Source organism: Natrix helvetica, assembly GCF_964273705.1.
Source record: "Natrix helvetica genome assembly, chromosome: Z".
Classification (NCBI taxonomy): Eukaryota; Metazoa; Chordata; class Lepidosauria; order Squamata; family Natricidae; genus Natrix; species Natrix helvetica.
Window position 1 is genome coordinate 46,170,580 of NC_138554.1, and position 22,450 is coordinate 46,193,029.

At 36.8% G+C, this 22,450-nt stretch overlaps 1 protein-coding gene across 1 annotated transcript in view; it reads right to left on the minus strand.

The window, feature by feature from the left end:
* The window catches only part of CRHR1 (corticotropin releasing hormone receptor 1), an 82,905-nt gene that overhangs the window by 3,069 nt on the left and 57,386 nt on the right, over positions 1 to 22,450 (minus strand). Inside the window, exons 4-11 of the mRNA XM_081932100.1 lie at positions 19,307 to 19,392; positions 16,010 to 16,116; positions 15,751 to 15,871; positions 12,986 to 13,139; positions 11,610 to 11,670; positions 6,913 to 6,985; positions 1,554 to 1,639; positions 398 to 533 (exon numbers count right to left, since the gene is read on the minus strand). Coding sequence (XP_081788226.1) covers positions 398 to 533; positions 1,554 to 1,639; positions 6,913 to 6,985; positions 11,610 to 11,670; positions 12,986 to 13,139; positions 15,751 to 15,871; positions 16,010 to 16,116; positions 19,307 to 19,392 — 824 coding nt within the window. The remainder of the gene's footprint in view (positions 1 to 397; positions 534 to 1,553; positions 1,640 to 6,912; positions 6,986 to 11,609; positions 11,671 to 12,985; positions 13,140 to 15,750; positions 15,872 to 16,009; positions 16,117 to 19,306; positions 19,393 to 22,450) is intronic.

The window sequence follows — 22,450 nt, forward strand, 5'->3', positions numbered from 1 at the left end:
AAGGATATCATTCAATTCTTGGTGAGTTTTCAACTATTTGCATTTTTAAAATGATGTTACATTTAAATTAAATAGAAATTCAAACACTTTTAGCTTTTGGCTATGTCAATCTTTTAGCAAGTGGTTTTCCTTTAATTATGTTGATTTACTTTCCCCATTCCTTGAAGCAGGAGTGTGTGAAAAGCTGCTCCTGCAGCTTATCTTTTATCAGAACAAAGCACGCAACTGGGAAAGGTGGAGGAGCAACATGTTAAATAAATACATAAAATACCTTTAATATAAGATATTCATATACCTTACATACAATATCATTGAAAAATCTGATCTATGTTAATGCCATGTTTTCAACCTCCCTTCTAACTCATTTCAGCTCTGATTTTTGTGAGGTTCTGCCTACCTGGAAGGACTCCAAAAGGGAGTTGAAGTAAATGAAGACTATCCTGGATATTTCATCTTCTCCAGGGTTAACAAAGAAAAGCATGTAGGTTATTCCTAATAATGGAAGGAGCACAAGGGTGGCCTTCACCGCTTTCCTGAAGGAAGAGGATATATGTTACCATCCAGACTATAACGAAGAATAGGATAGGATAGGACAGGACAGGACAACAGAATAACACAGCACAGAATAGCATAGAATAGCACAGAATCTTTATTGTCACTTTAAATGTACACTAATCAGCATACATTAAAATGAAATTTCGTTACATTCAGCTCTCAAAAGATAATCAGTATGCATATATCCACATACATACACATATATGACATAGAAACATCAGAGTCCAGTTCAAATATATATATGATGAAAAAAATCCTGAGAGTTTACAAGAAGAATGGCATGTTACAGAATCTAGTAGTCCTACTATAGATACTTCAAAACCTCCTCCCAGAGGGGAGCCACAGAAATTGTGTGTGTGAGAGAGAGAGAGAGCTCTAACAATACTTCGAGCTCTAAGCACATAGCGCTCATAGGCCTCCCTGAATAATGGGAAGTGAGCTCCCTATAATCTTTTCAGTTGTCCTTATCACTCTGTATGGACCTTCTATCTGAGGCACTGCTGCCACCAAATCAAACAATGATGCAATTTGTTAAAATGCTTTCAATCGTGCCTCTGCAACGAGTGGCCTGGACATAAGGAGAAAGGGCTCTCCTCATCCGACGCAGGAAATGCAAATGCTGGTTGTATGCTTCACTAAAGATAACACATGAAGAGACCAAGTCAGATTGTTATTTATCTGCACTCCAGATACATAAGTTGGCTTTCACCCAATAAAACTTGATTTGACCTAATACTGAATCCTACTTCAGTGCTGGCAGTGAGCCATTATTCTCCGTCTTCTCATAGCAGTAGATTAGTAAGGGTGTTGGTTTAGTATGCTTTCTCCCAAATACACTGTTGCCTCCCAGTTACTCTGGTGACTTTCCTCTCCTGCATGCTCCCTCTTGAAGCAGATATTTCAGTCATAATCTTGGTTTTGTTTTTAGGACAGGTCTTCTTATAACCCTCTATCTACTCCCCCCCCCTTGCACTGCTCCTTCCCATCTAGGTTAATACCTGTACTGTATGGTCTCTGAGGTGGTTGAAGCCCGAAGCTTGGTCATCAGGATTCTCACAATATTGAATAAAAAAATAAAATTGATCTGGAACAGAAACAGAAATCAATTTGAGACTTGATGAAATAACTGGGCAGGGAGAGTTTTATACCAAGTTGTGTGTAGCATAAATTAAAGTTATCCCCTAAATGAATCCATTATAGAGTGTAGAAGAGTTGGAATAGTATTCAAACCCCATTATCCCGTTCTTACTTGTACTTTATATCATTTTTATATTGCTTACTAATCCTTACATTTTTTCCCAGAAAGCCACCTAGGATTAATCCCATCAGGTACAAAATGCTAAAAAAAACAGACAATCTCAACATCCCAATTTTTCAATATAGCATGTTATTTATAGAAGATGTTCTGAAAATGGGAAGACTTAGAGAAGTTTAGAAAAGTTTTGTAATTATCACAGAGCAACCATTTCATCAGATTACATTACTTATTGGACTCAGATACATTTCAGATTCAAAGTGTAAAGTTCAGGAACAGTCAATAAGTTATTGAATTCTTATTTGAATTCTTATTGAATTCATTGATTGAATTCTTATTTAAATCATGGACTTTCTGAACATCTGATACACATATACACACATCTTCAAGCTGTAATGGCTCCATATCAATCTGCATGGTAAACAATGAGTATTTGTCTTATCATGGTGTATAATAAATTTCCTATAGGGATCCTCACTTGAGCACTCCCATGTGTTCAGTTCATCCTGGTTCCATCTAGCTACAATCATATATTTATATATACATTTAAGAAATGCAGCCTAGTTTCCAACTCTCAGAGAATGTGCATGGCATGTCTTGAAAATACGTTTTATACATTGTTTTAAAGTTTCCAATGTAGTAGCAAACTGCACTTTTTAATTTTAATTTTTAGCCTACTTCATTCTTTGCCACTGGGAGGAGCTATTTTCTCAACTATTTAAAGCAAGAAGGAGATAGATTTATTTGTCAGGAATTTATCAAATGTACTTTTCTTCCTTCAGAAGTGTTTTGGTATAAAATTAGAAAATTCAGTTTGCATGTTTATATTCTGTTACTAACCAATAGAAAACAAGAGGCCTCTGTTCAATTCAACATTGCCTCTATTCCATGGTTATATTGTTGGGTTGGTATTTGTGCTAACATTAGAAAGAGTACTATTATTGCATCAGCTGTTATTTACTTTCTAATCTTATACTGATTTTTATTCATTATTTTATTACACATTTGCCCTTTCTCCATCAATGATTCTAGGCAGCTTACAACTAGATAAAAACAATATATAATATTAAAATGATAAATATTAACATTAAAATAGATAAGACAGCTAAGGAAGGAACCAGTATATACCAGAGTGGAAGTGAAGTTTTTTTTTAAAAAAAAAACACCATTAACCATCTCTTTATGGAATGCCCCCAAACAGAGATGGCATGTGGGGACCCAGACCAATCGGCACTATATTAATTCAATATTATGCAATAACATTCATATATTTCTTTCTTTTATTTCTTTCTTTTAAGTGCCCCCTCCCCCTGCCTGAGTCTTTAGCACATCATCATTGCTGTACGTCTTTGTTGTGCATTTATGAATATGCAATAGAACAAAAACTGAACTGACTGTTTTTATTAGTATCAGCTTGAGCATAGAACAAAAAGTTTATTGTGTGTGCCTTCAATCCTTATATAAGAAAATTTTAACTATCTTTTTAAGCTTTAAGAATTCAATTTAAGCAGTAAATAGCAAGGCAATTTTTGGGCTTTAGAAAGTTTTAAATAGATTAAGGGCTCAGAGAAAGTTGGAATATTTTATTTTGAATATTAAGAGTTTGAAATTAATTTTAAAGAATAAATGCGTAAATATTTTCAATATTGGTGATATAACATGATAAGCAACCTATAACAGCATTGAGAAAATTTGTTGAGGAATGGGCAACTGGACTTTGAATCAACAGCTTTAGTTAGATTGTGTTTTTAATGAACATCTTGTTCCCAGAAAAAGTTGTTACACCAGAAGAGGCTGATATAGGGGGGTGGGAGGAGGATAAACAATTATCTGACATGATTATGAAGAATAACATGAACAGGAATTCATCATTGAATATGGAAAAAATGGATTTCTAAAAATTAAGAAAATAAAAATATTTTTATTAAAAATAAAAAAGGTCAAGAGAGTAATTGGAATAATTTGTTCCTGCTTGAATTTACAAAAAGGCTTAATTTTGAAGAAATTAGAAACAAGGGATAATGATCATTCAAATGGATTAAGGAGCAAGATGATTTTTATGTAAAAATAAGGATTATAAAGTTGGCTTATTTGATTAGTGTTAAAATGGGGTATGTTGTTACTTGGGGATGTTATTTCTGGAATTGTTGACATCTGGACTGGAAAAGATGTCCATTCTGATTTTCTTACAGACAGAATGTTATGCTTGTTAACTAATGTGATTATTTAAGAGATCTGTTTTGACTTCTTGCTGATACCTGGATTAGAAAAGGCATTGCTTACTGGATTTGCCTATAGTTAACAGTGAAGGAATGGGGTGAAGAGGTTTATTTATCTGTTAACTAGAAAGAGATGTGAAATTGTTTATATTTGTCATGATGAGGGTGGGAAGTCACTTTTCTAGATTCTTTTCTTTTTCTTTTCTTTCCATTTTCTTTCTTTCTTCCACCTTTATTTTTCAATCTTTCTTTGTCTTTTTGGTTTTTATTATCTTTTATTATTGTACTTAGACCTCTTAATAAAAATATTATTTTAAAAGAAGCCAACATATTTCACAGAAAACACTCTTTCTCCATAACATGAGCAGTTTATTTATTTTTGTTAAATACCAGCTTCCTCAGAGCAGAAAGCTTATAATAACCAGTGCCAACTGGGGTTACAAAGAGTATCCATATGTTACCCTCTGACTGAGTGATATGAACAACTCTGTGATCAAGAAGCCAAGCAGCCTAAATAAAGAGTGTTGAATATTGCATGAATGGCACAAGAAGTGAACCATGAATAAATTATTTTATTTAGAAAGAGAGGGATATAAGAAAATTGGTATTTACCAAAGGTTGAACCTTCATACCCTTTTGGACAGTAATGGTATGTTGTTTGTAATAGGGTCAGAGAGTTAAATCCAAGTTGAATTTAATAATTGCACCTGTTCCCCGCTTGTGTTATTGCCTTCTTATAAACAATAACACATGTATCAGTTGTCAAGGTCTTTTGTCAGGGTCTTTAAGCTATCCTGTTGCCCCTAAAGAAGTGGGTCATTGTATCTTATTATTGATCTAACCTTGTTCTGTACAAGGATTGCCTTTTATTCTAGGGAGCAAAATGACATATCTGGTCGTAAGTCTAAAAACTGTCAAACGGATTATGAAGATTAGAAAAAGATTACAATCTATCCCCTATTTCAAACAGCTGTTTCAGAGGACTCTTGATGAAGTATGGATTAATTTTTGTTAAAACCCCATTTGTTAGAATGAATATGATTACTGTCTGTGTTGCATATTACAGTGGCATTTCATTTGATATGCAATTTTATATTTGTCTAAATCTTTCACTACTGACAATGGGGATAGGGACAGAAGGATTAGCAGTGTTTTAGAGTTGTGCTGGTAGTCTGACAGTATTATCGCTATCCACAAAACAAATAGCACTTTTCTCTACAAAATTCTAGGCATTAAAAAAAAAATACTTCTATATGTTTTCAGACTAAACTGAGGAAAACCTAGTAGAATGTCTAGTGCATTGCAGAGTCTTTTATGCTCTGCAATGCATCACCTATGAATATACAATATGCAAATATACAAAATATACAAAATTATTGGCACTGTTTTAGAACTGGTTCTTTATCATTTATGTCATGTTAAAGAACAATATACAAGTAGCTCCTGGGTCTCTTCTTTCTATTACATTGAATGACATGACCGAAGCAGGATAAAATACCTGGGTCATATTTAGTGCTAAATTCTGAGTTAGCACCATGTATAAAAAGCTGCATGGAGATTTGAAATCTTAGGCAGAATTCTACCTATTCCTTTTCTTCTTCCCACGAGAAAGTATTAAATCAGTGTTCAATCTCTTGCCCTGTCTTATGTTACATAGGAAGCAGAAGATAAGTGCCTAAAGTACCCAGAAATATATTCTGAATAGTTTAGTATATTTTAAACCATGCCTTCTGCTTTACACAGAACACCAAACCATTGAGGATTATGGAAGCTATAGGCCCTTATTTAAAAAGCTTTCATTTGAGGAAAGTTGCTTTGGAAGAATGGAATTGAAACAACTTTGGACTGAAAGACTTTCTGGAGATAGGTTGCTGTAATTTCTAGTTGAGAATCTTGTGTCCTCTTGCATCTTATCAATTCAAGTATAATTTAATACTCAGATTCTGAAACAATAATGACCACAGTTCACAGAGAGCAGAAACAACTGCAATATATTTGTATGCCTGGCATCAGCCTCTAACAATGCAATCACTTCCCACTTTCTCCCCAGGATTCTGCATTGACTAAGGTTGCAACAGAGATATGGTTAATAAGGCAGGAGCTATTATCCTCATCAAAGAACATTATTAGCAGGCTTGCTGGGAATGGGGAATGTGTGTGAAGTATGCTGTGTTCAATTGATACAGCGGTGAGAGGGTGAGAGAAATTGGCAGGGAAGTTCAGCAGCAGGACAAAAATGGAGTGGAAAGAGGAGTGGTAAGAAAGAAGGAATAAAAGAAAATTATAAGTCAAGAGATGTGTCATTCTTTTGTTGGTACTTTAAGATAGCAAAATGTGACATTGCTTTGGAGGAAATCTCTCTACTCCTGTATGCCTTCTCTTGTGGAAATGATTACCCACAAAGAAAGAAATCCCTGGACTTCTTCAGTTTTCCTTTTTTCCATGACTGAAAAAAATAGTTTGGTATTCTTAGTGGACAAGTGGCTTCCAAGGAAAATTTTAGTGCTCACTTCGTTGCTCACCCAACCTACTGACACTAATAAAATTAGGTCTCTCTGTCATAAGAGTAAAAAAGGAAGGAAGAAAAGCAACCTGAGAATAACTCCTTGATGCAAAGCAAGTCAAAATATTATTTTTCCAGTATGAAAGTGTAAAGAACAACATTCAGGACAACCAGAAGCAGAGCAGAATGGGGTTAAAACTTTTCAGAGCTGAACAAGAGAGAGAAATTAGTCTGCACATTTTTCTGCTACAAATAATTATCTGATCCTGCCAGACCTCTTTCTTTCATTCATAATTACTCTATTGGAAACACTCTTCTCTTTTGCCTCTGGTCATCCTGGAAAATCTTGGCGTGGCATAAGAGGGGGCTTCCATTCTTACCAGTAGCACCAGTATCATTGGACCTTGATAGATGTAATCAGTGAAAACTCCTGCGCGCTTTCCAAACCAGCACCTGCAAGTTAAAACACAAACAGATAAATCAGTGTTTTTCAAACTTGGCACTTTTAAGATATGGGGACTCCAATTTTCAGAATTCAGGTGGGCAGTTCTGGGAATTGAAGTTCACATATGTTAAAGTTGCCAAGTTTCAAAAACATTGAGATAGATAATGTTGAGGGCTTGACTTTAAATATACATGAAGCAGAGCTAGAGTTCAAGACCCAAATCCATGTTTGGTTTCAGCTAAGTGAAATAATAATATTTACAATCTGTCCAATAGTATAAAAAGAAAAAAAATCTCTGTTTGGATGCTGGGGGTCTTTGATGTTCAACAATTAGCCCCTCTCCAGAGAAGCAAGGAAAAGGAAAATATTTTTTTGCTCTACTCCAAAGCCTTAATTTGCTCTAGGAGAAAATTTCATTATACTCCAGATTTTTTTTTAAAAAAAAAACATCAATAATTTTATTTTTTAACAAAAATATTTAATCTTTTAAAAAAACTTTTAGAAAAATTAAATGCAATCTATTCACCACCTTCAGTTATTTATAAACAAGGTGAAATTGAAAAAAAATCAAGTAAAAATATGTATTAAGGGGAAAAGTCTATCTTGTATTTTATGTTTATCAGTAGACAGTGGCTTACCAGTAAATTCACTATTATTACAATAGTCCAGAATTCTTATGTGTGATAAAATATTTCTTTCATCACTTTATTAAAAGCTAAGCACTTCCAACTGCTGAACCTTTCAAGCATGGCAACTTTCCCCCACTAAATCTTTTTAAATCACAGGAAAACATCCTGTATTGTTGTTAAGTACATGTTGTAAAGTACACAGCAAGAAAAATAATATCTGCTGAGAATATAGTACATCATTAGCCAATAAGGACATTTGGAATGCTGAGACGATGTGATCAAGGTAGAGATCAATTTCTGGTTTTCCTTCTGGTAGATGAGATGTAGCCAGTCAAAAAAGCACCCATCTACCAGAAAGTAAACTAGAGAAGTAGATTCCAACAGCCCTTTCATTCCCCAGGTCATTGTTTCTTTTGAAGATCCCAAAAAATGTTTGTATCTCTTCTATTTTCTAAGAATGCTTTAGGGGACCAAGAGACTGATGTTTGTTTGGCCTGGATCCAGCAGCACCAAGAGAGGTATCCCCTGGTACCTATGGAAATATAATTGCCTTTTTCAATGTATAATATTCTACACTGTCCCATTTTACTTTCACTGTGTGTAGGTTATTCCTACTGAAAAGGTTAACATAACGGATCCATCCTATTTTGATAAGCAAAACTTCCAATAAATCCTGTAGAGGTCAAATCACATCATTAAATATGGGTTAAAATGCTTTTAGCTGTCAATGCCTGTGTTTTTTCTTTGGACTGTATTATGGAGGAGGGGGAGCAATATTAACTCACCTTTTCCCGTGGCCTCCAATTCTTAGGTATCAGGTCCTTTACTCCTGAAGTTTCTCAAGCAATCAATCAATCTGTTTCATCCAACAGATGAAGTTTGCTAGTCAATGTCTTCAAAGTGCCTATGTTTGCATTTGCTGTGCCTTTGCAGAGAAAGTTGCATACCTTTTATCCCAAATGAAGAGTGCTTTTTAAGCAGCTTGCAGCTGATTACAAGACTGTAACCTGGTTTCAGCCATGACCTCAGTTAGGACTTAGCATAGAAATGAAAACCAGGGCTGGCAATTAAGGTAAAAGGTGGCAGCCTGAAATCAATCCTGTTTGTCTGCTTGATTAATTATTATGGAATAGGCTTGCCAGGAGGCTGCTAATTCTGCCATTATCAAATCCTTGGGAATGGAGGGCCAAGGGCATAGGGAAAACACCTTATCTGCTCTTGTTAAATTAGAATGTTGTTTAAATGAATGGAGTCTCCCCTTTTGAGTTTCATTAGAGGTACTTGGTCTGTCTGGTCTGTTACTCTTTTTCTGGCTGAATTCTAGTTTGTGATTGAATGATATAGTTTTTTTTTTTTCAAAATTTGTTCAGTTTTCATTAATCATTCCATTTTTGTTAGCCACAGTCACAAAGAACCTCACAGCACCTTGAAACTTGACCAACTGTGCAAGCCCTAATAATAAAGGCTGAATTAGATTGGGATATTGAAGCTCCGGGCTTAGATCCTTATAGGTTTTTAAAAGCAGCAACAGCAGGGTGTATAATTAACAGTGAAGGAGAAAAGAAGTTAGATTTACGCCATGATATTCGAAGTGAAGAAAAGATTGACCCTTCCTTGCCTGTATCATTTTTGCCCTTGGGGGGAAAAACAATACAGTGTCTCAAGCTTATTTGTTTTAATGGGACCAGAATCTTACTTTACTACAGTAAACAAAGACTTATAAGATTACTTTGCTGAATTTGGAAAGGTAAGGAACTACATATTTGAGCTAAAGCACACAAGCAACCCCCAGAGGCAACAAATCTGGTACTTTTAGAAAATCTGAACTGCAACTTCTATAATCCCCTACCATCAGTAATGCAGGTTGAAGGTGATAAGAGATGTAGCCCTAAAGAATAGATTTCCTATTCCGCACATAACTTATGCCATAGATCATGGGTATCACATTGCCTTTATGAGATGTATTGCAATGTTTTTTCCTTCGTGGAGCTGGGTTGTGCTTGGCATGTGCGTGACATATCCGGGCCCTGGGCCGCCAATTTGACACCCCTGCAAGATGTTGCTATTTCTCCTCTACTGCCATCTTAAAAGAGGCAAAGTACTAAAGAGTACTAGAATATACTAGATACTTATTTGTATTTAATATTTGTGATATTTATATCACAGAGGAACAAAGCAGGCAGAGTTGCAGCTGTGTAATGTATTAGGAAGCTGAAGGAAGTGAAGAAAATATTAGTGAGTTAATATATGTTGTATATTATGATGCATACTTCTTTATTTACACAGCAAATCTGCAATATGGATTGGGGTGAGAAGTAGCAACTTGATTTATTATGTGCCATCAAATCAATATCAACTCAGAGCAAGTACATTGAGAGTTTTTCTACAGGATAACCTGTCTCTAACATATCCCTTCAGGTCTTCCATTGATACACCTATTGTCTCTGTAAATTAATCCATCCACCTTCATATTCAACTTTTTCCATGCGAGCTACTACAGATCTTTGCATAATGTGTCCAAATCAGTGGTGGGTTTCAAATTTTTTTAGAACCTCTTCTGTAGGTGTGGCCTGCTTTGTGGGAGTGGCTTGCCGGCCATTTGACTGGGTGGGAATGGCTTGCCAGCCATGTGACTGGGTGGGCGTGGCCAACTTGTAAAATGTGGTGAAACTCACTTAACAATGCTCTTGCTTAGCAACCAAAATGTTGGCTCAGAAACTCTGGCATTGAAGTGTGCAAGTCTTAAAGCTGTCAAGTTACAAGACCCTTGCACCCCTAACCCTTTAGGAACCCCCCCCCGGGGTGTTCAAACTTGACAGCTTTAAGACTTGTGGACTTCAACTCCCAGAATTCCTCCTCTCGCTCTTCATCTTGATGATGTTCGGATGGGCGGGGGGGGGGAGGGAGCTGGAACCGGTTCTAAACGGCACTGTAGATTTGTGGAACCTCTTCTATAGAAGAGGTTAGAACTGGCAGGAACCCACCCCTGGTCCAAATGTATAATAAACTGAGCCTAAATCATGAGTGCGAATCCATTTGTTTGTTTTCTTGGCTGTCCATGGTATTCTCACAAGTCTTCATCAATATTAGAGTTCAAAAACATCAATAATCTTCATATTCTGCTTCTGCAATGTAGCAACTAGAAAAACCTATGAAATAGCTTTAATAGAGCAAGATAAGATTATATTCCCTGCTACAACTGAACATAGTAATTATACTGTGAAAATTCCTCTTTCTGCGCAACTTAAAAAAGGAATTCCTTAAATGTTTTTGTATTCACTTTGCATTGTTTTAATGTTCTGTTCGTTGTTTTACTTTGTATGCTGTAAAATTTTATTGTATGCTGTAAAGTTTTATTATATTTTTAACTGATTAACTGTAAACCAATTACAATTCTTTTAACAGAAGATGGTGCAGTATAATCATTAGGACATTGCACTAGGAACCAGCCAGGGCAATCAAGTTCAAATCCATTCTTATGAATGAAAATTCACTAGGTAAATTGCAGTATGTCATTTACTATCATCTCAGCCTACCTCATAGGGTTGTTCCTATGTGGACAAAATGATGGGAGATCTCCATGTAAGCTACCTTTATCTCTTGGAGCAAAGGAAGCATATACATCTAATATATTTATAAACAGGCTCTGCCCCATTAACTAGAGCTCTAATTGAACATTGCAATCCAAGGCAACTTCTGATTTGCAGGCAATCTAAAAATGGAAAAACCTACATTTTGCATAGACAAATTGCTTTGGTCAGATTCATGCATCAACAAGGAAGTGGGAGAAAAGAGGTAACCAGTATGAATAAGAGGAAGCCTGTTAGTAGGGCTACTTTCCCCTCCTACCTAACCTTCTGAAATAATTTCAGACCGTTCTTGATTGCAAAATGATTCATGATTCTTGGATGCCAGCAGGGCACCCACCCACTGTATGGCAACACAAGCTTGATTTGGAAGTCATTACCATAGTAGCAGAAAAGTGGATATGGGATTGACTTACTTCTCGTTGTCATAGTAGAGTTTTCCAATGGCCCAGGCAACAATGATGGGGAAAGGGATGCCTGTGAATGGAACAAGTAGATTTAGTGGTGCCATCAATACAAGATCCAACAACAGGTTGAACATGAAGGGATCCAGCTTCATCCACACAACCAACCAGAAATCTCACTATTTCCTGAACAGGATATTTTGCTCCCAAGGCTGAAGCAGCATATGAACATAACATAAGATGTGTTGTGCCAAAAGCCAGTAAAATGTAGTGTGTATCTTCCTCATCTGAGCAGTAAACCTGTTTCCTTTTCATGGCATGAAAAGGGGCTTCTTCAAGACTTTCCTGAATGATAAGACTGATCTAGATGTTCTGGGACAGTTTTCTGGAGGTTCTGAATATACTGAACTTGTGCAAATTGATTATGTGCTATCAAGTTGATTCTTGGCGACCACCAAGATTAATTTATGATTCTGAGTTAACTCTCATATTTTGTTTTCAATACCAATGCAGAAAAGTGATTCCTTGAACATTTAAAAAGCTGCTTTACTTCATTTCAATAGGGACTTATAATTTATTTATTGGTTTATTTATTTCTTCAATTTATAAAGCTGTCAACTTGCCACTCTAAGTGGCTTTACAAGAGTATTAAAAGCATCCAAAAAGAAAAAAACCCACAGCAATAAAACAGGAAATAAACACAACAATAAAACAGTACCCAGGAAACACAGGCTCCCATTACAGTCTAGAACATTCAAATATCACCCTAGGGTCTGTGGGATAGGATCAAGACCATATGAATATCAATATCCTATAATGATTCAATCACAGACTCTCCTTTTATTTCTCAGTATCAGCAGTAAAAGTAACATGATAGATTATTTCTGAATTTCTGTAGTTGCAAAATTGGGTCCAGAATTTGTATAGTAATAAAGATGAGGTATTTCAGAGGGTGTGTAAAGTTCTACTAGGCAAACAGAAGCAACTATTTTGGATAGTGGATGGTGATTATTAAAAGGCCGCAGCAAATTGTTTCAGAAGATTTGCTCTCCATTTCAGGCCACGAAATATCTTGGGGCATCCCTTTGCATACACTTAAGAGTAATAAAGATTATAACATCTTCCCCAACAGGTGTCTTCCAGAATTTGTATCCTCCCTTCCTCCTGTTATCCAATTGTTATGCTAGTTCAGGTATGATTAAATTAAAAAATAATATAGTGATGTCCCTGTATATTTCTTTGTTCTACCAGATATCACTTGATGAGTTGAGTTCTCTTCCTATCTGTGCCAATTGGATACATTGAGGGAATTCATTTCAGGAGAGGCCTCCTATCTTAAACTTACTTAGATGCACCAACCCTCTCCCACCCTTCTCCTTTACACTCACACCAGCCGAGACAGATGAACATCCATTTCCGCAGCTTGTCTGTCGAATAGGTGAGAACAATAGCAGTGTGCAGATAGCATCCTTCACCAAACATCCAGAAGAAGTTAGTGACATGGAAATAGTTGTAAGCAGCTGTGACAAGACGGCACCATGGCTACAGTGTGAAGGACAAGCAGAATTAATTAATGAGAGTTCTAGGAAGCTTCTAGTTAGGCAGCCGATTAAGAACCATTAAGGCGTGGTATTAAGGATCAAGGAACTATTATGGTTAAGGTGTGATAAAAGATCAAGGTCACCAGTAGCCATGAATGTCCATGGAACAACCAAAACCCATTGTTGTATCTCAGCTCAACCTACCTAGTAGAGTTGTTGTTATCAGAAAAAAAAACATGTGCTCCATATTTTCTTTAGTTAACAAATAAAGACAATCTAAGCAAAGTCTATCTGTAATAATTGTTATTAAGTTTCCTATACCCTGCAAACATTTGTAATTCATTGAATGTCCTCCTTGTGCCAAACTGTCATTCTCATCACCATAGATAGACATTGTAGGATATCTTATCTAAAATGCACCATTAAGAAAGTTTATGTTGGGCCTAAAAAGCCCTATCTACTTTGTTTCTAACTATAGCTCTTTCATAATGCTCCAGACTAGCAACCATTTGACTAAACAAACAGTTTTGGAAAGCATCTCTTACAGTATTTTGCCAATCAGACTAATAAAGAGATACTAAGTTAGAACTGATATCTCTTTATTTTACAATTATTTACAATTAAAAAATATTTCTTTCTCTTTTTTGTTACTCTGAAACTAAGCATTAAAACACTAATAATGCAACATTATTCTAGTTTTGTTTTTATTATTATTCTATTTTTATGTATAAAAGTTTGACGGATTTATATTTGTCCTGTGCCAATCATTCCGCTTACATTCAGTAATATGCCTGGAATTTAAATGTGCTGGAGTTGCTTTTTTTTACAGTTTAAATCGTGCGACTTTCCTAAAATTTGTTTTGTAACAAGTTTACTGTAAACCACAGAAACTGCTGAGTGGAATGTCACATCTAGGAAACAGCAAACTCAGATGAATGAGCCAATCATTTAAAAGCAGTGCAGTGCTACATAAGAAGGATTTATTCTACCTGATCAAAAATTACAGGCCAAAAGTAAAGATAGGCCACATTTCAAATTTGAGGTTTTAAGCTTGGGGAAAACATCACTAACATCTAAAATAAAGTGTTGGCTTATCTTAGAAGGCAAAAGACAGGAAAATTAAGTGGGTCTAAAAATAGGAAAGAATCTTCATATATTTCTCAGTCATTGGTAGGACAAATTAGGTAGATTCCCACAAAACGCTTGTTTTTAAATTTATTTTTAAAAAGCATGTTTCCTACTTTTATTGCACTGCAAACAGTTTTCAGAGTTTGACAGCCATCAGTGTTTGCAGGGATGCAGGAAAATTGTCAACATGACTGTCGTGGCAGTGCAACTGAAGTCCTGCCCCTTTGTATGTGTGATTGCTACCACAACTACCATATTGGCTTCTTTTTTTTTGGACTCTATTAGACATTGCTACTCACAGCAAAAGATTGGGCTGTTATTTCAGGTTTATATATATGATTCACAGATTCTTCACTGAAACCTACAGAACAGGAGTAGGGAAAGCATAGTCCTCCATTTATTGTTGGACTTTATCTTCAGTTGGGTCAATGATCATGTACACAGGGAATTGCAACCTATCAAATTTGGAAAAGCCAGGGGTTCTTTACTCCCATACAGAGATGCCTGATTCAACCATTTATGTTGTCACATTGCAATCCATCAAATAGTGCCTTTAAAAATAAAAATAGGCAGCCAGCATGTAATGGATTAAGCCATTAATGTATCGTCTCTACCAGGCTTTCTGAAGAACATCGTGGCCCAGACTTTAAAACATAGGCACAGCCAGCACCAGATTTTCAGTGGGGAGATCAGGATCCTAAAGGGTAGAATGTTGATATTGAGCTCCTGCAAGGTTAAGGCAGCAGTTTAATCTGATTAAGACCCTTCCCCACATGCAAAACACAAAGAAAGAAATCATAGCTGTTGATTCCACATATTCTGAGGGCTGCTTGTGGACCATAGGCCATATTAGTAAACTGCTGGGTTAGCTATACTGATGATGTTCATCCATCGTATTCGAATAGGACCCTTACATCTGGAATGTCAAGACTTGCATATGAATTGGATTAAAGTGAGGGACAGGTGTGCAGATTTTTGTGTGTCTTGCCGTGCTCTTGCAGAGACCGTCTTCACTGAAGGTCAATGACCCAACAGCTACTCTCAACCTGGTTTGGCCAGCCTGTCAAAGTTATTTCCTGGGGTGTGGCCACTGTGCATGCTACAGCTACTAGGAGCCACAGATGAGAGCTGAGTGACAGGTGGGGACCAAAGGTGGATGGACTGCCCCAAAAGCTGTCCTAAAAGGACACAACATGCCCCTACACTAGAAATGCTACCCCTTCCTGAATATATCCCATCCCCAGCTAATCCCAAGAATTCAAACTAGAGTTTTGGCATAAGAAATCTGTCCTTTGCCACCAAGCTAATTAGAAGCTTCACTATCAGTAATATCTTTGAAGTCCATAGTATTTCCAGTATAGTTTTATTATATTTTAAAGGTTTGATTTTCACAACAGTCTAAATAATTAAGACCTCAAAAAACATGAAGGTTCAGTTTCTCAACATTACATTCAAGTAATGTGCCAAATTCTGCTTGAACCTACCACATTGCTTTCATGCACTTCTGGATTCATGGTGAGTTGTACCACAAACCATGTGGCATTACGCAAGATGAAAGCAGTGATCAGGTTCCAGTGGATAATATTTCGTAAGCATCGTATACTCCTGCAGGAGAAAAGAAACCACTCAGTGTACAGTGTGGGCACAGTGCAGCTAAGACGCCAAAAATACATGCATTCCAGCTGTCAAGTTTCAAAGGAGAATCTTTTCATCTGATGATCCCATACCTTCGTTCATACTTACCGAAGTCGCATGAAGAGGACAAAAGCTGCCAGCAATGCCCCCAAAGAAATGCAGTGCCCAAGGTAATTAATCACAACAGCAATGTGATAATGCAGTTTGCTTCTCTTCTACAACAGGAAAGACACAAGAGGAGTCTATGAGATCAAGGGGATATGGAGGAAATAAAACAAGAATATGATTCTAGAATATGGTGAGTCTAGACTATGGTGATGAGTATATGGTCATCAATCTTTACTTCAAAATTGTTGAGCCCCTGGTTCAGATCCAAAGAAAATGAGCCAGACCTAAAACTGGAACCCCCAAGAATAACTACTGGTAGTAAATAATTTAGTATCAGTGGGAACAGAGTAGAAAAGATAAATCAAGGCCAAAGAATCAGATTTTCATTGAGCTTTCTCTGACCCCCACCATTGATTGCTTGCCACGGGCTGAGATCAGCAATGTAATGACTCGCCTACCCCACTGATGATACAAATCATTTTACAGGCAATCTTTTATTAGGAGCAGCATTAGCAACTGCCCTCTAAGCATTATCTGCTTGCTAACTCATTCAATGGCAATTAATTCTATAGCTTAACTATGCATCGTGGAAAGAAGGATGTTTTTCCTGGATCGTTTCCCAAGCTCTAGTGAAATTGATTAGCAGAAGGTTCAAGATTAACTATGTGCAATCATACCAATGAAAGAGAACAATGTTTTGCTGAAAGACACATTGGGAAGTGACCGAAGAGGAGCCACAGACAAGAAGAGGAAAGTGCTCAGCAGTCATTTAGAAATGCAGACTGCTGCATGGTGATGTTCCATCCTTCTAAAAGGTGGCTTAAATAGACCGCCAAAAATGGAAAAGAAGGTGTGTGTGGTGTGTGTAATTCTGGGGGACAGAATTACTTGTAGCAGTCTTCTGTCTAAGATGCTAAAGTCTTTTTTTGAAAGGGCCAGCTATTTTTCTCCACATTAATTGCTAATTCACACAGTGGATGCCAGTCTCACAACAGGGCAGTTGGCTAATTTAATTACTTAGTCCTCCTCTCCTGTGATTTCTATCCAAACCCCCAAGGACAACTAAATTTAATTGCTACAGTGGATATATCATGTTTCCAGGAACCTTGGTTAAATTCTAATTAACTAACAGCCTTCTGGGATTTTCCAGATAATGGTCACACAACAAAAAGGCCTTGCATACTTTCTTCACCTCCTACCCACATGCAAAACCTGTAAAGCCAGTAAATGTTTGAACTCACCACTAGCTCTTGTTCTAGTGACTGACAAACCACCAAAGGCCAACTCCAGTGCAGGAAAGCACTGAAATAAAAAATCCCACACTGCCTAACCTCTTCTTAGAAAGCCTCTCAGGTGGTTGCCAATATAGCTATAACCTTTTAAAAAGTACTAAGTTACCCAAATGATACGTACCTGTCATATCCTAAAGATTCTGCTGCTAGGATGGTCCCAACTATCTGTCCATACTGTTATTTTTATATTAAATAAGTGGGCACACTTTCAAACAACTTATGTTTTAGCTGTCTACCATTATTATGCTTTAGGAAATATTATAGACATTGTGCTCAGAAGCATTTTTGGAAATAAGGAAAATATTGGAGACAGAATGCTTATTCTTTAAAATTATTTTTTTTAAAAAAAATAACCCTAACCCTAACCCTAAACCGAGGGATGCGGTGGCTCAGTGGCTAAGATGCTGAACTTGTTGATCAGAAGGTCGGCAGTTCAGCGGTTCAAATCCCTAGCGCCGCGTAATGGAGTGAGCGCCCATTACTTGTCCCAGCTTCTGCCAACCTAGCAGTTCGAAAGCACGTAAAAAAATGCAAGTAGAAAAATAAGAACCACTTTGGTGGGAAGGTAACAGCATTCCGTGCACCTTCAGTATTTAGTCATGCTGGCAACATGACCACGGAGATGTCTTTAGAAAGCACTGTCTCTTCGGCTTAGAAACGGAGATGAACACTGCCCCCTAGAGCCAGAAACGACTAGCACGCATGTGCGGGGGAGCCTTTACCTTTTCCGTTACCTTTAATCCTAACCCGGTTTGAGATGGAAATGTTTGTGAGCATTGTATCTAAGCCCATACATTGGGGATCCCAGATCTCTACTCAATGTTTAAAATCTCAAATTATTTCCATTTCATGTAAAAAGAATTCTGCAAATCCCATTACATTTTTATTTAAAAACACAAATTCTTAGAACCAAAAGATGTAGTTGAAAAGATATATCTCTGCACCCAGACTAGCATTATAGCCACCGCACTGCACTCCCATTTGTCCTATAACAATATTTAATACAAAGAATGTATTCTTTGTTTAATTAAACAGAACAAGTGCATCCTTGATTGAACCTTTAGGGTAAAATTTTATGTCTGCATTTACATTTTAGATGTAATCAAACACACATACAAATACACATTTGTTGTTGTTTTACCCGTTTTTAAAGTTTTTCTCTTCTGTTTAATTAAAAAAAAAGAAACCATGAATTACTCCAATCTGTTCATTGCTAACACCTATGTACATTCTGAAAACGATTGAGATGAAGTGCTTTGGACCTTGAAAAAGTCCAAAAATCTCAACTGTTCATAGCTTGTCTTTTTCAGTCTTCCATATGTAATAGAAAAACAAATCATTTACTTGAAAAGTGATTTTAAGACCTCACTTAATGATCTGATTCATTAAAGCAGCAATCTTTTTTTTTTCAAGCTCACCAAATGTAACTGTTTTAATAAACAGCAAGATGCTATTCTGGCATGAGGTGTAAAGCAATCTTTCCAAATAACTTTTGAAATGTGCATAATTCCACTGTCCATATTTTTATTAATAAAAGAATATTATAAATCTGGCCCATTTGCTTCATATAACAGCAATAGCAATGGCACTTACACTTATATAGATAATCCTCAACTTACAACAGTTTGTTTAGTGACCATTTGAAGTTACAACAGCACTGAAAAAGTGACTTATGACTGTTTTTCACACTTACGACCATTGTGGCATCTTCATGGCCATGTGATCAAAATTCAGTTGCTTTAAGATAGTTGCAGTGTCCCAGGTTCTTCGTGACCTTCTGACAAGCAAAGTCAACGAGGAAGCCAGATTCATTTAACAACTAGGTTGCTAAATTAGCAACTGCCGCGATTCATTTAGCAACTGTGGCAAGAAAGTGGTAAAATAGGGAAAGACTCCCTTAGCAGCTGTCTAACTTAGCAACAGAAATTCTGGGCTCAATTGTGGTCGTAAGTCAAGGACTATTTACATACTGCTCTATATCTGGTTACCATACAATAGTCCTTACCTCCTCATGAAGGATCTCTTGGCACTGGGAATAATTCACACGGGCTGCCCAGGTCCCATTCGCAAAACATTCTCTGTACACATTGTCTGAAAAATAAAAACACAGTGGCAATTGAGTGGTACAAACTGCATAAAACAAATGATGAAAATAATGTCTTATAAAATGAGATATGCTGATTTAGCAAGCAAAATAATCCCTGGCATTCTTAGCTGACTCAACTGAGAAAATATATTTTTTAAGTTTTGTTCATACATGGGTTTCTTCATATATAAATAACAGGAGACCTTATAAGTTTGCAGAACTAGATTATATTTGTTGTTTTAATAACTTATTATTTACTAATACACGTGATATGCATAAACAGAAAGTTTATTTTTTATTTTTGAGATTATAGGAAAAGTCTGGTCTTGGATTACTGCTGAATTATTCATCTACTTTAGATGCAAATTCTTATTTGATATCTGCCAGAGGCTTGAATGCTATCCCTCATTTAAGACATAAGATAAATTATGATAGGTTACTTGACCCTTCTTAACAAACTTTGGTCACAGAAGAACATGGCTCAAGATCAATATTTGGTCTTTTCAAAAGTGACAAGAATTCACAAGCAAACAAAACTGGATTTAATAGAATGAGTTAACAGAATGAATTAATTTGAATGAGTGAGGCAAGAACTATTGGATCCATTCTTGACTCTTATTCACAGGTTTTCTTCTGATCTTTGAATGATCTGATAAAAGTTGGGGTACTTGTGTATACCAGTCTTTTAAATTTGATACACTGCAAATGCATTGATTTATAAATCCCATAATTCACCCCTAGCACGAAAGTCCAATAACAAAATGTGGCATAAAAGAGGCCACAAAGCAAATGAGGAGGATGTAGAGACTATATTTAGTATGAAATTCTTGTGATACATAATCTTATTGCAATCTTTGACAAAATTCGTGCACCAGTGTAAGGCATTTGATAAAGTTGATCACAACCTACTACTTGATAAGCTAAAACATTGTGAATTAGACAGCATAACTACCAGATGATTTCATAACTGGCTGACCAATCACACTCAATGTGTAGTCCTTAATGGAACTGCAAATACATGGAGGCAAGTATGCAGTGGGGTACACCAAGGCTCTGTCTTAGACCCAATGCTCTTTAATATCTTCATCAATAATTTAGGCAATGGGATAGAAGGGGAATTCATTTGATTTCAAACTGGCAGGAAGAGCCAATACTCCAGAAGACAGACTTGGCCCTATCTAACAAAATTAAAAGACAAAAATAAGGTTTTAAATCTAGTCAAGAAAAAAACAAGTGCACAAGAATAGAATAGATGTTATGTGGCTGAAAAGTAGTAACTGTGAGATGGATTTTGGAGTCCTAGTGGACAAGTACTTAAATATGAGTGCTGCAATTGCCAGAAACATGAAGGCACATGTTTCTGGGCTGCATTAACAGAGGGCTAGAATCAAGGTTATGTGAAGTTTTATAAGACCACTTTATAAGACCACATTTGGAATATTGCATCCAGTTTTGGTTGTCGTGATATAAAAAAGATGTTGAGACTCTAGAAAGAGGGCAGAGAAAAGCACTTCAGATCAGATATGTAAATGACACCTTCACTATAAAATAAAAAGGAACCAATTAAGAGAATACCCACAGAATCATCAATGACATTTTTAAAGGAATTCCATTTACCAGAGAAGAAGAAAACAATAACCTTCCTTCCTGGACATTCTGATCAGCAGAGATGACAATGGCAAATTAGAAACATGACTCTACAGAAAATCTATCCATACTAACCAAGTGCTCCATACTAAACCAAAAACCCAACCTCCCACAAGAGAAGCTACGTAAGGACTTTATTTAGACAAGCCCAAACACACTGCAGCAACCTATAACAGCACAAAAAGGAAACAGAGCATCTGTACAACATGCTGTATTCCAACAAAACAAAATGAATATCCACACAACTTTATCAAAAAGTCTCTGACCACTCAATTCAATGTAGCACAACCAACATAAACTCTAAAAAGAATTACACAGATATACATCAAGAATATCTCAGAAACCACCAACAGACTACTACAACTACAAATGGAATCAGCATAGCACACAAGCCAACTAAAGCCTTTTAAAACATCCTAGCCAGACCAAAATAACCACAGAAGAAAAAACAGGTGTCATCTACAACATACAATGTAAGGACTGCAACAACCACTATGTAGGATAAATAGGCAGAAGACTGGATACACATCCATGAACACCAACTATCAATCAGAAGACATGATGAAAATTCTTTAATTTCACCATATATAGACAGATTTTACTATAATTTCAATTTGAAAGTGTGACCATCCTAGACCAAGATGTCCAAAAATGCCAGGGAATTTCTAGAAGACTGCCACTCTGACAAATCAGCCATCAATAGACACATAGGCATTAACAACACCTGTAGAAGATCACCCAGTCCAAAAAGGAACAAAAAGACCCAAGTACCTCTCCACCAGCAATCAGCATCCAGATCAGCACAGATTAACTCCAAGGTCAACATCAGACCAACAATCAAATAAACAATACCCAAATCAAGAAACTGCTAATGAAGTCAATAGCAAACCACCCAATCAAAGAATCTCTAAGACCATCTCCACCAACTCTGACAGGGCAAACCACTAGAGCAAACTCAAGGCCCAGGAGCTGGATCCAGCCCATGGGGTGCTTAGATCTAGCTCAAAGAGCTGCCCTGGAAACAGCAAAGGACTGGCCTGCGGTGTCTCTGCCAGCAAAAATGGAGTGCGGGAAGACTGTGTATGTTCCTTCCAAGCACCATTTTCACTAGCAGAGGGTTGCAGGAGGCCGCCCCAGCCAAAAGGTGTCCGTTTTCACTGGCAGAGTGCTCAGGATTCAATAGGCGCCCCCTGTGGTGCCCAACGAGTGAAGTTGGGATGGCCACACCCACCTGGCCATGCCCACCCCAGCCCCCTAAGGTCAAACACAAACCTGATGCGGTCCTCAATGAAATCTAGTTTTACACAAGAGTGCACTAGAGTATAAACTGAGAGCAAACAGCACTTCTTACACTGATGATGTTACCTAATTTGAGTAACGAAACATCTGCAAGAAAACAAGCTCAGAGAGACCAAG